The sequence below is a fragment of the Microtus oregoni genome, unplaced genomic scaffold (assembly GCF_018167655.1).
Source record: "Microtus oregoni isolate MIOR12 unplaced genomic scaffold, Mior012 000012F_ref0000307, whole genome shotgun sequence".
Lineage (NCBI taxonomy): Eukaryota > Metazoa > Chordata > Mammalia > Rodentia > Cricetidae > Microtus > Microtus oregoni.
In genome coordinates, this window is record NW_024543071.1 from 5971378 (window position 1) to 5983381 (window position 12004).

General features: G+C 41.2%; 1 protein-coding gene across 5 annotated transcripts in view; it reads right to left on the bottom strand.

Moving 5' to 3' along the window:
* Window positions 1-12004, bottom strand: part of Vti1a (vesicle transport through interaction with t-SNAREs 1A) — a 332589-nt gene that overhangs the window by 254602 nt on the left and 65983 nt on the right. For all 5 annotated transcript variants that reach the window (XM_041660693.1, XM_041660694.1, XM_041660692.1 and 2 more), the window contains exon 4: window positions 5449-5526. In XM_041660693.1, the coding sequence (XP_041516627.1) occupies window positions 5449-5526 (78 nt within the window). The remainder of the gene's footprint in view (window positions 1-5448; window positions 5527-12004) is intronic.

Here is a 12004-nt window from a genome sequence, read left to right on the forward strand (position 1 = left end):
CTTACGGGGTGTGTTTTTATTTGACTTTTTGTTTCTTTATTTTTCAGTAATCTTAATCGTCCAAACTGGGACATATCAAAACAAGGAACCCTTTTCCTGTGTTTGTACTGTGGTTCGTTTTCACAAGTCAAATCAAAAGCCACTCTTTTATTTGTTAGTCAATTCTCCCACTGTGGCATTTTAATCCCCTACTTTTCCTCATTTTCCTGACAGTAACAGATGTGGAAAGCCCCTACAAACCAAGAATCTATGAAACCATACACCTGGCCCATTCTCGGTATGTTTGACATCATTCTAAAACACAAACATCACTGCCCTGGTAATACTACCACGGTTTCTACTATGAACGGAATAGGAGCCCGGGCCACAACAGACTGAGTCACATTCTAGGTCTGAGCCTTGCATCCGCAGCCATTCAGGACGATAACTGATCATCCTTAAACATCCAAGTGTCTGTAACATCGGTTACCACACTTGACACACGCGGGCCAATGTGCTACGAATGGTTCAGTGTAATTCTAAAAGTATGATGCTTAGTTTACCACGGCCCTGAATTCTCAACACTTAATGCTGATTTAGGGTCAGATCCAAGGCGGACGGGGACGCATTTCAGTTCACTCTGTTACTTCATTTTTCTCCTGGAAAGTACTTAAAATCTACAAGGAGGAGATTCAGATTGTCATAAACCCTTTATAGAAAGGGTTTAGAATTAATTGTATGGCATCTCAATCTCTACTTAGCAAAATTTTAAATGTCAAACTTTAAAAGTCCTGGTTCACACCAGACAAAAGTTATTGTTTTTAAATACTCATTCCTTTCCCCACAGCCATCCAGGGTAGAGTCTCATCTTTCCATGTGGAAAAGCAACAAATCTGTTCTCCAGATGAAGTTAAAACCTAAACTAGAATACCTGGCCTATCACACATCGGGGTCTTTTCTCTTTGCCATTTGAACATCACAGCAGAAAACCCGCAGACACTAAATCTCAGAGACAGGCAATGTGGGAATTGACCGCACAGCTCTTTCCTTCTGGGGCACTATTCTTCAGTTGACTATGATCCTTAAAGGGCCAAAGTTTAAAACCCCTCTCCCTCTGCAGCAATGGAGTCCATTGGGGCATGCCACCCTGCCATAAGCAAGGGTGTTTAAAAATGCTGCCCATTTGCCTTTTCAATGGGTTTCGAACAAAACAAAAAAAAAAAATGTTCTATCTTGTTTGTGCTGCATGGCTGCATTCAAACTCCACACCGGATTTGTAGCTAAGCTAAGTAAAGGGACGTTACTAATCTTCATCTTTCTCCCCTTTCCTTTTTTTTTTTTTTTTTTTTGGTTAGGCTGAGAGTTATGTATAGAAATAAACAGAGATGGTCGCTTTTTGCAAATTAACAATGCTTAGACTCCACTAGAGGTAGTGATTTGGACACTTTTCGAGTTACTGGCTTTATCATAGACGCGCCATGAAAGTGTGCAAAACCATCATGCTGGCTTATGGTAATCCACGTCTTTTTTTTTGAAACAAAGATTTCTCCCCACAACCCCACCCGGAATGCAGAATTTGATACAAGAGGTAATCTGTTCCTTTGTGGGCTGAAAAAAAAAATCTGGTTTACGCTGGTTTGAACCAGTGGAATCTCTTGTGGTTAAGCCTTCTGCTGTGACTAAAATCAAAACTGCACTGTGGAGCATGCAAGGGTGGGTGGGTGCGCATGCGTGCACTTCTGTGCATGTGTGAGGCGCATCACGTGACTCCCAGAACTCCCGAATTTTTTTTTAAAGCTGATAACGCCACTGCCGTCTCTGTCCGCATACAGATAACGAATAAATGCTGAACTCTATTAAACGCCCTTTACACATTATCGTGGGTCGAACACACAATTTTCTGAACTTATGATGACAGTCTATTTATTTTGCTAGAAACCCCCAGCACGAAGGAGCAGATTTGTGCCTGGTAATGATCTGCTCCGCCGGGGCTATATGAAATGATACCGACCTTCTTCAGATCTTGCGGAATTAAATTGACCGACTTCACCCCCTGGTCTGTAGCTGAAGTTTGACACACTTTACGCACAGCAAGCCCAAATCGGAACTTAAGAGAACCTTGTATTAAAAAATTAAGCAATCATTATCTGTTAAATATTGCTTTACCACAAAAATTTCATATAGTGGGAACTATTCCACCCTTTATACAGTTAAAAAAAAAAAAACTTCTTTGTAGGATTTTCTCAGGCATTGGATCAATATAATTTTGCATATGGCAACAGAGAGTCTACTGATGTCCAAAAAAGATCTCTGGGCATTTTGTTCTCGCCATTGCCACACCCTACTCTGAAAGTCTATGGCTTTATTCTATAATCTATTTTTTGTTTGAGAATGGCTGTCATGAAAGGAAACCAAGTTAAAACACTGTTAAGCTTTCCACTCTGGGTAAATGCTGCGGCACTGCAGCCAGCAGCTCAAGTCTTGAAGAAACGACACTGCACACTGGAGGACAGACATGAAGGTGTGGGACACACTCTGGGGAAGGGACCAGATCCTCGGCACTTCCAGCTGCAGGGCAGATTTTGACACACACCCCCCACCCTTGGTAAATCCAGGATGAGGTATATTTAATCAAATGAAACAGATATGAGTCAGAAATTGTGCAGGAGTTGATCTGGAATGCAATTAAATGTATATTGTACTGAGGACATTAAAGATACTCTTGAAAAAATCCTTAATTGAACAAACAGTGGCATTCCCAATCATGGCAGATGTATAAATACACCCCAAAGTAAATCACTGTTATTGATAGTCAGCTACGCGCATCAACAGTCGGCCGTACATGTCTAACAGGACTGGCCACAAACGCCACAGAGATGGAGCTGATTGCTACTGTGTTCGTGCCTGTCCAAAGCGTCACAAGGAGCCACTGTGTGGAGTTGTGCACAAGGCACTAGGAATGAAGTCAGCACTTTATATGCTTGCAGTCACAGTTACTGGCTGTTATTTTGTTTTTTCCCCTTTCAATCACTCTTGATTTTTAGTTGACAGATATATGCTAATTTAAGTGACTATGACTAATTTTGTTTATACCCAAGCTTTATGTGTATATTAAAAGTGTTTCTTAGATATACAACAAAAAGGCCTGAAAGCCAGTGCTTCAACAGTCAGCATGAACATAAACTTCTCTCTGGGCAGAAGAGAGGTTCTTATATAGATCGTGGGTAGTCATTCCACCCACAACTCCCACCTTCTGCTCTGTACAAATGTATATGAAGAGCCCATTAAAACCTTTTCTGTAGAGACACTCTGCTTTGACTGCTGAGTCAGGGCAACACTGATAGAGAATAAAAGTTATTTTCAAGTGACGTCTGAAGCCAGTGGTTAAGGGCGTGCTCATTTAAATTCCTATATTATGACAAAGACCCTCAACACAGGGCTTAATGACTTCATCGTGTCACAGAGATTCTGCTCTGCAAGGTAACAAATTATCCAAAAAGCTTAGCATGATCTCTGTGAATGTTCACAGCTCATTCAAATGTGAGGCTGGAAAGTCCACGGAGCCGTAGCCGACCATCTCCACGCCCTCAGGACAGCAATCCGCTGTGCCGTATTTACTGGACTGGCAGCTCCTTACCAGTTTCAGGGCCAGCACTTTCAGAACTTGTGAGTTTCATTCAGATAAGTCTAGGGGAAATCTTTGCATAATCACTTTAAACTGACAGGATATAACTTGAAAAATTCAAAAATTATGAGCTCAAATCTATTTTTGTGGAATATTTTTCTTTAGGCATAAAAATCATACTTATATGTATGTAAGGCTAATATTTTAGGTGCATTAAATGTCCCTTAAGAGAAGTGAACAAGGTGTAAAAAGGATCCTGTCAGAGAACTACAGCATCATCAGAACACACAGCCTGGGTTAGGCAGGAGCCCCTCCCTTCTGTCCATTCTCCAGCAGCTGCTCAGACTGGGAAAGTCTACAGCTTCCAAAGGAACTGACAGGGAAGCTGCACGTACACTTTTTTTGTTTGTTGTTTGTTTTCTTTTGCAAAGAAGATAATGCTTTTTCTTTTTTACAGTAGTTAGAGAAGAAAATTGTGATTCATTCCAAGAGTCATGCATAATCCAAACCTCACTATAAAAAGGCAGAAATATTTTCCTCTCATTCTCCCATTTTTTAATCTCTTCTGAGTAACCCCCCTCCCAACATTACCGTTCACTTCTGTTCTGCACCACCCCTGTTAGCTGTCCTCACATTTCAGTCACGGAAGTTGACACTGCAAGTCAAAGCTGAGTGATGTCTGAACTCAGGCTGATACCATCCACATAGAGGAGGAGGCAACCCAAAGAAATGGCCTGCTCAGTGATTCTTCTCCCACTTTTCGGGTGGGTGGACGGGTGCCTTTGTCACACCAGCCTCCGCCCAGGTTACAGTGCTCACATTCTGTGCTGCATAATTTAGTGCCAGTAAATATAAACCCTGGAGTGGGAGGTGCGTGCTGCAAACTCTGCTGGATGGATGGGCTGCAGCTTCCTCCAGTCACAGCTGTGTCTTAGCTAGGGAGTGCTCATTCTGGGGGCAGAGAAGCAACCCTTGGAAGAAGGTCTTACCTACGGCGCTCCCTGCTACCCAGCAGTCCCCAGGGCTGTGAGAGACAAAGTCAGCTCTACAGCAAGCATCTTGAGACAGGCTTTTAAAGAGTTGCACATACCATACCATGTGAACTTACGGTGTCTGCAGCATTAATTCAAAGAGAGTAGCAGGGTGCTAATTACACTCATGACAGGACTGTACGGCCGTCCAATGAGGAATGGCGGGCAAGCTGTAAGAACCGTTTACGAAGAAACTGTATCGGGAATGTGTTTTCTGTATGCAGATCCTAAGGTGCACGCAGGGCTTATCCTATTGCTATTGTCACCACTGTCACCACAGAAGCAGGGCAGGCCTCTGCCTGGGCATGCACACAGTCCCACATTGGTGCTGGGCATTTGCATCTGGTGAATGTATTTTTAAGAAGCCACACAATGGGAGCCGGGGCTGTGAGGCTGGATTTTGAAAGCTTACTTTCATTTGTTTGGCTGCGAGTGTTGACTTAATTGTGCTGCATTCCTATCAAAGCTGCATCATGTACTTTTTTACTCCTCTTACATGTGTTTGAGGTGAAGACCTTGGCTTTGTCTGCAAACAGCGTGTTTCAAGTTATTCCTTAAGTACTAAATAATAAAGAAAAGAGAAGAAAAGAGTTTTTTTAAAAGATGGCAGACAGTGATCACGAGGTAAAGGGTTAAATGTAAGATCTCCGAGAAACATTTTGAAGTTGATTAAGACTCCAGCTTTGCATTAAACAGTATCGCTTCCACATGAGTTGCTGCTAACACTGTCAGGGAGCAGCTTGAGAGCCCAGTGTGCCTGTGACCTCCTTCACCCTCCAGCCACCCACCAGGCCTTCCTCATTAGCATTCTACCTGGTTCTCGGAGGAATTCCCATCATCCCCTAGGAGCTCATTCCGTACTTCGTCACTGTAGGCAATCCGTGACCTTTTCTATAAAACAAAACAAAAAGGGAAAGAGCGAGGTGAGCGTTAGAAAGTAAACACGGCCAAGCAGTCCTGGTATCAAGGCGGCCATCTCAGACCCTGGGAAGCCCCCTAATGGAAGCCTACCGGTAAAGCTGTGCAGCTAATTCAAAGTTCCCCAACACAGCTTAATGGAAATTACAAATTTGTTTTAAAAAGAAATACCAATAATGAAAGAAATTTCTGCTTTGTGTTAATGTTCTATTATTTTTCATAAGTAGATTAAAATTAATTTATTCTTCTGCATGTTGTTTGAATAAAACTACTAAACTGGAAGAAACACAGTTATACTCAGATTGTAATTAAAGCAGGAGTGTATGGGAGTCTCCGGAGGAATTGCACTGTGCAATCTAGAACAACCTCTGAAAGTCTCCACTTCTAGGATAATATTCCTGTCACCAACTGTCTGGACAAGCACATGTATATTTCATCACTGGGATGCTACTCTCCAGGAAGAGAAGGGACTGTAAGCCATTCCCTAGCTAGCGGTATTCAAATGTCCCCAACTCATCTCTAAGTAATAGCTTAAGGAAGAGCAATGCTGGTGAAGGAAGGGAGAGAAAGTGGGGGGTGAGCAGACAGACAGACACTGGTAACACAAAGAAATTCCCCAGTTCCTGTAACTAAAGGCTATGAGTCACTGTCTTCAGTGAATCGTGTTTGGAGCATCCATCCCCTCACCTGTCCGGTACACTGCGCATTGTGTACACTGCAGTCAGAGGGACATGGCTCCAAGCCATTCATTCCTTGTCTAAATACACAAAAATCAGTTGTGAAACTTGAGTCTGGTTATCAGTCCCTACTTCATCTTCACCATGTCAGTCAGGGTCAAAAATCATTTGCTGCTGACTTTGCTTCTCAACTAATTAAGTAAAACGGTCAGTTAGAAAGTGGAGGGCGGGAAGCTGTCATGTCTTTCCTGGACTCCAACGATCTAGGACTTAAAGTTCTTATTTGTTCATCTATGGTCTGGAAGAAAGCCCTAGAGTTTCAAAGAACTACCTGTAATTCATAAGCAAAAGGCAACTGGAAGATTACGATTCTATTTTTCTAGTAGTCAATGAATAACACTGCTCGGTAGCAATCGGCTCATTAGACCTTAAAATCATATTATTTAAGGGAACCTCAGACAAGAACAACCACGGAGTTACAGATCATTTAAAAAGCTTGTCTTTCTCAAGTGGGTGCCTTATCTGAAGCACAAAACACAGAAAATATTCTTTCTTTACTATTTTTTCAATTCTCCCAAGTGTGGCACATAACAGAGAATTTGGTTTATTGCATATAATTCAGTTTATTGCTCTTCTAGATGTAATTAAGCAAATGATATGCTGGATCTAGCAGAACCCAGTTTTAAAAGGCTTTCTGGAATATAAATAAACACACACCACCCAGATACTTGTTTGAGGAAAACAGTAGAGTATCATGGAATTCTAAAGGGAACTCTCCTTCCACTGTGCCTAGAATCTCAGGATCATGATGCTCAGCTGAGTTTCTTCTACCTTATAAACCAGCTCTGGAGAGACTCAGAGAAACAACACAGAGCTATAAAAACTTAGGGATAAAGGAGACAGATGTGTCCATCCCTGCCTGCCCAGAGTCTCCCTCTTCAACAGGGCTTTCCTGCCACAAACATCTGTCTTAAAATTTAGCAGCTGCAATAGGTCTCTGTGAGGAGATAAATAAGACCATAGCTGCGTTGCAGGGAGAAGAACAGGTCAGAGACATAAGGCCTTGGTGTGTGGTCAGTAAGGACATCAATATGCAAGCTCTTCAAAGTTCAGGTGTGGCCCAACCAATTTGTCTGTGAACTCGCCAGATATTTTCTCACCACAGAGAGCACATGCTTAACCTGGTTCTCCTGTGGAAGCTACTGTGGATTGCCCATTTCTACTGACTTCATACAGAACATTTTTAAATGCTAAGTACAAGGTCGGCCCACTTAGATCATGCCAAACCTCTCTGCCCACTTGAAGACCCCACCATCACAGTCTCAAACCAGGTAGGTGAAAGTATTTTACAGCATTAAAGGAAATGAAAACCTTTAAGACAGGCTGATGTATCAGAGCTGCCTTTTGCATTATTCATTTCATCACGATGGGGGACTAAAACATTCCACAGGATGCAAAAATATCATATGGAGATTGTTTTCTGTTTCCCCCTTTTTACCAAAATACCAATAAATTGGCATAGATTGTGCAATTCCATTATGTTCTTATTTAGATTTATCATACTTCAAACAAAGACAACATTACAAATGTAGAGCCCTGGTTATCTGATCTTGCTCTGGTCAGGAGGCACTGCTTCGGCAGCAGCAATGAAGAGAATGGTGCTCCCATAGAGGAGGAGGCACCCATAGTTGTAGGTGGTCTCTGTGAAAGGTACGCCTCACCACTGGGACAAGAGGTAGGTCGTGGAGGACGTTTCTGGCTGTAATTAAGCAAATGATATGCTGAGCGTAGCAAAGTGTTTCCTGGCAGACCCATTGCAAATAGGAATAACTACCCATGAGAACTGTACAATGCCATTCTAGTCTGCACTAGAGTTTCATTTTCCAAAAATAAAACAAATTCAGGCTGTTCTTTATTAAGAATTATATTTGGAAGACCAACATTTTCTCCTAATTTCTCAGCATTTGAATTTTTAAGTAAGCTGACTGTATGTCATAACCACAACTCACTCTTTGAAATCATCGCTGTGCTGCTTGAAAACAACAGCAACAACGAAGATGAAATTCTTTCCAATGACAATTGGCTTGTTTTAAGGATAATCAATAAATCATGTTATCTTTTGTGGAATTTTAAAAACTCATGCTGGATTACTAATTACCTACATGATACTTTAGTTTAGAAGATTCTAAATTAACGAATTGAAACCTTTACTGTATCCTGATAAACCTAAAACATTTTTACTTTATTATTAAGACTATAAAATCTGTACTTTAGCCAAATGCAAGCATGAGAATTTGAGCTGGAAATGTCACACATTCAGCTACAGCTTGAAGGAACCCAATTCATAATGCATTTTATAAATAGTTAATGACTTCTATACATAAGCTAACCAGGCAAATCAAGAAATTGTCAACATTTTTAGTCCTGGTTGTCAGTTACCACTGTCTGCTGGTGTTTTATATGTGGCTGCAGGAGAAGTCCACTGTCTGCTGGTCCCTATGTGTGGCTGCAGGAGAAGTCCCCTGTCTGCTGGTCTTTATGTGTGGCTGCAAGAGAAGTCCCCTGTCTGCTGGTCTTTATGTGTGGCTGCAGGAGAAGTCCCCTGTCTGCTGGTCCCTATGTGTGGCTGCAGGAGATGTCCCCTGTCTGCTGGTCTTTATGTGTGGCTGCAGGAGAAGGCCACTGTCTGCTGGTCCCTATGTGTGGCTGCAAGAGAAGTCCCCTATCTGCTGGTCCCTGTGTGTGGCTGCAGGAGAAGGCCACTGTCTGCTGGTCCCTGTGTGTGGCTGCAGGAGAAGGCTACTGTCTGCTGGTCCCTGTGTGTGGCTGCAAGAGAAGTCCCCTGTCTGCTGGTCCCTGTGTGTGGCTGCAGGAGAAGGCCACAGTCTGCTCAGTCTGTAATCTACTGTAATGCCTGGCCTATACCATAAAGGTGGAAAAGCTTCACATTGCAATATATCAAACACACACACATGTGTGCATGCACACTTGTTTAAGAGCAGGCCTCACTTTAGTTGTGTAAAACTTACTCTCTATGATTTATACTTCATACTTCAAATGAACTAGATAGTGTTGGAAAACTCTACAGAACAGACACGAGAAAACTGTGACAGATTAACAATCCCTGTGCAGTTAGAGGGACCATGTTTATCTGACGACTCTAAAATGACGACAAAAGTGCGTCTGTAGTTATAAAAATAAGAATTTCACATGTAAAGAGATTCTGGTTGATAGGAACAGGATGCTTGTGTACTGATTGCCTGGTTTTCTTAAAGCCAAATTCAAACAGAGACACTTTTTCAGTTTGGTCTAGAAATTTGGTCTGAAATAATCTAGCTACTTGACCTACTCTTTGACATTTCCCAATTGAGCTCACTGTGTCTGTGGGCACACATTGCAAAACTGGGAACAACATGAGTTAACTTAGTTTAAATTAATTAAAACTTGTCATCTCTGGTACTACCTGCTATATGACTCTATACGGGACACACTGTATATGCAAGCAGAATGAGGTTCTATGGCCTACCACAAGCAAAAACATAACAATGAGGTTGGTTTATTACTAAAGCGTATATGAGAATTTAATTTCCATGTCGTGCACATGGCAAAGCAATTGCTTAAATTGCCTCACCTGGGAATTTAATGCAATGTTATCATCAGACCAGCCACATTGTAAGTAGATTTATAATGCTTTCCATGTGCTGTGCTTGGTTGCATATGAATTAAGTAATGATCTGGTATTACAATAAAATCAGCTAGTTCCCACACCTGGCAAACAGGATATTTCACTAAATTAATAGCCATACAGCTATATCACAAGGCATAGAAGAGGAAACCATCTCCAAGGCATTTGACTTGAATCTTACATGGGAAGCAAAATAACACCATGGATATGTACAATGTCACTATACTGAATGAGCTGCTCAAGACAATCTGTTTCTAACATCTGTATTACTGAATTAAGACCTTCGCATTCCCATTCAGTCTTGGCCTAATTTCCTTCATTCAGTACTCTAATTACTAATCAGCAATCCGCAAAATTCACAAACACCGAGAAAGCCCTTTATTCTAATCTACATGCTGCAGACAGCCAAATAATTGATACAAAGTGCAGTGTGGGTTTGGTGTAATGAAAGGAACAGCTTGTCCCACTTCCTAATCAGATTGGTCTATAGCGGCCAGAGTTAATAGATTTCTCTATAGTCCTAAAACAAACTAAGCATGCTGGCCAGACTTTTCCGTTGCTTCTACCATGTTTTTCAGTCTCCTTATATTTAATAATGCCACAGTTACTAGGTGATACGCCTATTAAAACCTGCTATGCTTTCAGAGCCAAGGAATTTTACTGCTCCGAAGAACTGAACTGCTTCTGTTATAGTTAACACTTTGGGATATCTACAGAATGCCATGAAAATGTATTTGTTAGCAAGCCATATGACTGTTGGTCATCACTACTACCTAATTTATCTGGTTCTAATTAAATGACGTCTCAGCACTATAATGTCCAGCTACTATGTTTGAAAATACATATACCTCTGGCACCAAGTATTCAATCTCTAATCACACTTCTGTTTGTCCACAGCCAGACTAATTTCTGTGACAACATCTCAAGCTACACAGTTCAGATAAAGGCAAAGTAAACTCATATGCAAGGATCTGATCACTGGCAACTTGCTCAGATAAAATGGAACAGGGAGTTGAATGAAAAACACAGAGAGCACCCAGCCAGTGATCTTGGTCACATTAGGTCTTCTGAATATCCTCATCTCGAAAATGCTTACATCTCTTAATGCTTACTTCTTGTGGTTACTACATGGATTAAATATTATAAACAGACATAAATCTTTCTTAATACTTTGGCTATGATAACCTCAGGAAGCAAGTTCCTCTGAATAGCAGCTGATAGGACCCATAGGATGCAATGAAGCTGATGTACACATGACTAAGAATACAAATTAGTGCATTCTCCCTATGGATGCTTTCTCAACACACCAAAAGTAGCTTGAGAAAGTCCACATACTTTGACTAATTCAGATACAAAGGGTGCTACATTTTCAGGCGGTTTGCAAAACAAACACACAAACAAAACAAAAAAACCCAATTGACTGTCATTCTTCAGTATTATTAAAGAAAATCAGTTCCAATCTGATTCTTTTAAAGAATGAATAAACTAAGAATAACTGTCCTTTTTCAACTGTTTAGACACTAAACAGTTCTTAAAACTTTAGAGCTGAACATCAAGTGCCCAGTCCACATGTTCCCAGCACTTAGTACCAGTGATGGAAAAGTATATTCTCTCATTTTTATTACATTTTTACTTACTGTGTGTGCATGTGTGTGCAAGAATGTGTGTGTGTACACGTGCATGCATGTGTGTGTGCATATGTGTGTGTGTGTATGTGTGTGCCCATACCCACATGCATGCCATGCTGAATATATGGAGGTCAGAAAACCATATGCAGGTGTCAGTCCTTTCCTCCTACTGTACGAATTCTAAGCTGAGCTACTTCAGTGATCTGGGAATTTATACTTCCTGTCCAGCACAAACTCAAGGCTAAAGGACCACACTTATACCACCAGAGAGGAAATACTAACACACCCGGCCACGAGGCATCACCAAGTGGGAAAAGCAATTTAACATGAGAGCACCAGGTAATTCTTCATTCTTCGGGATGGAATACTAGGAAAACAGACTTAAATTTCTACAATTTTTTAAAAAGTCATAATCACTCATAATTTTCACTTGTACTTTCAAGTATATTTGACATGTTTAA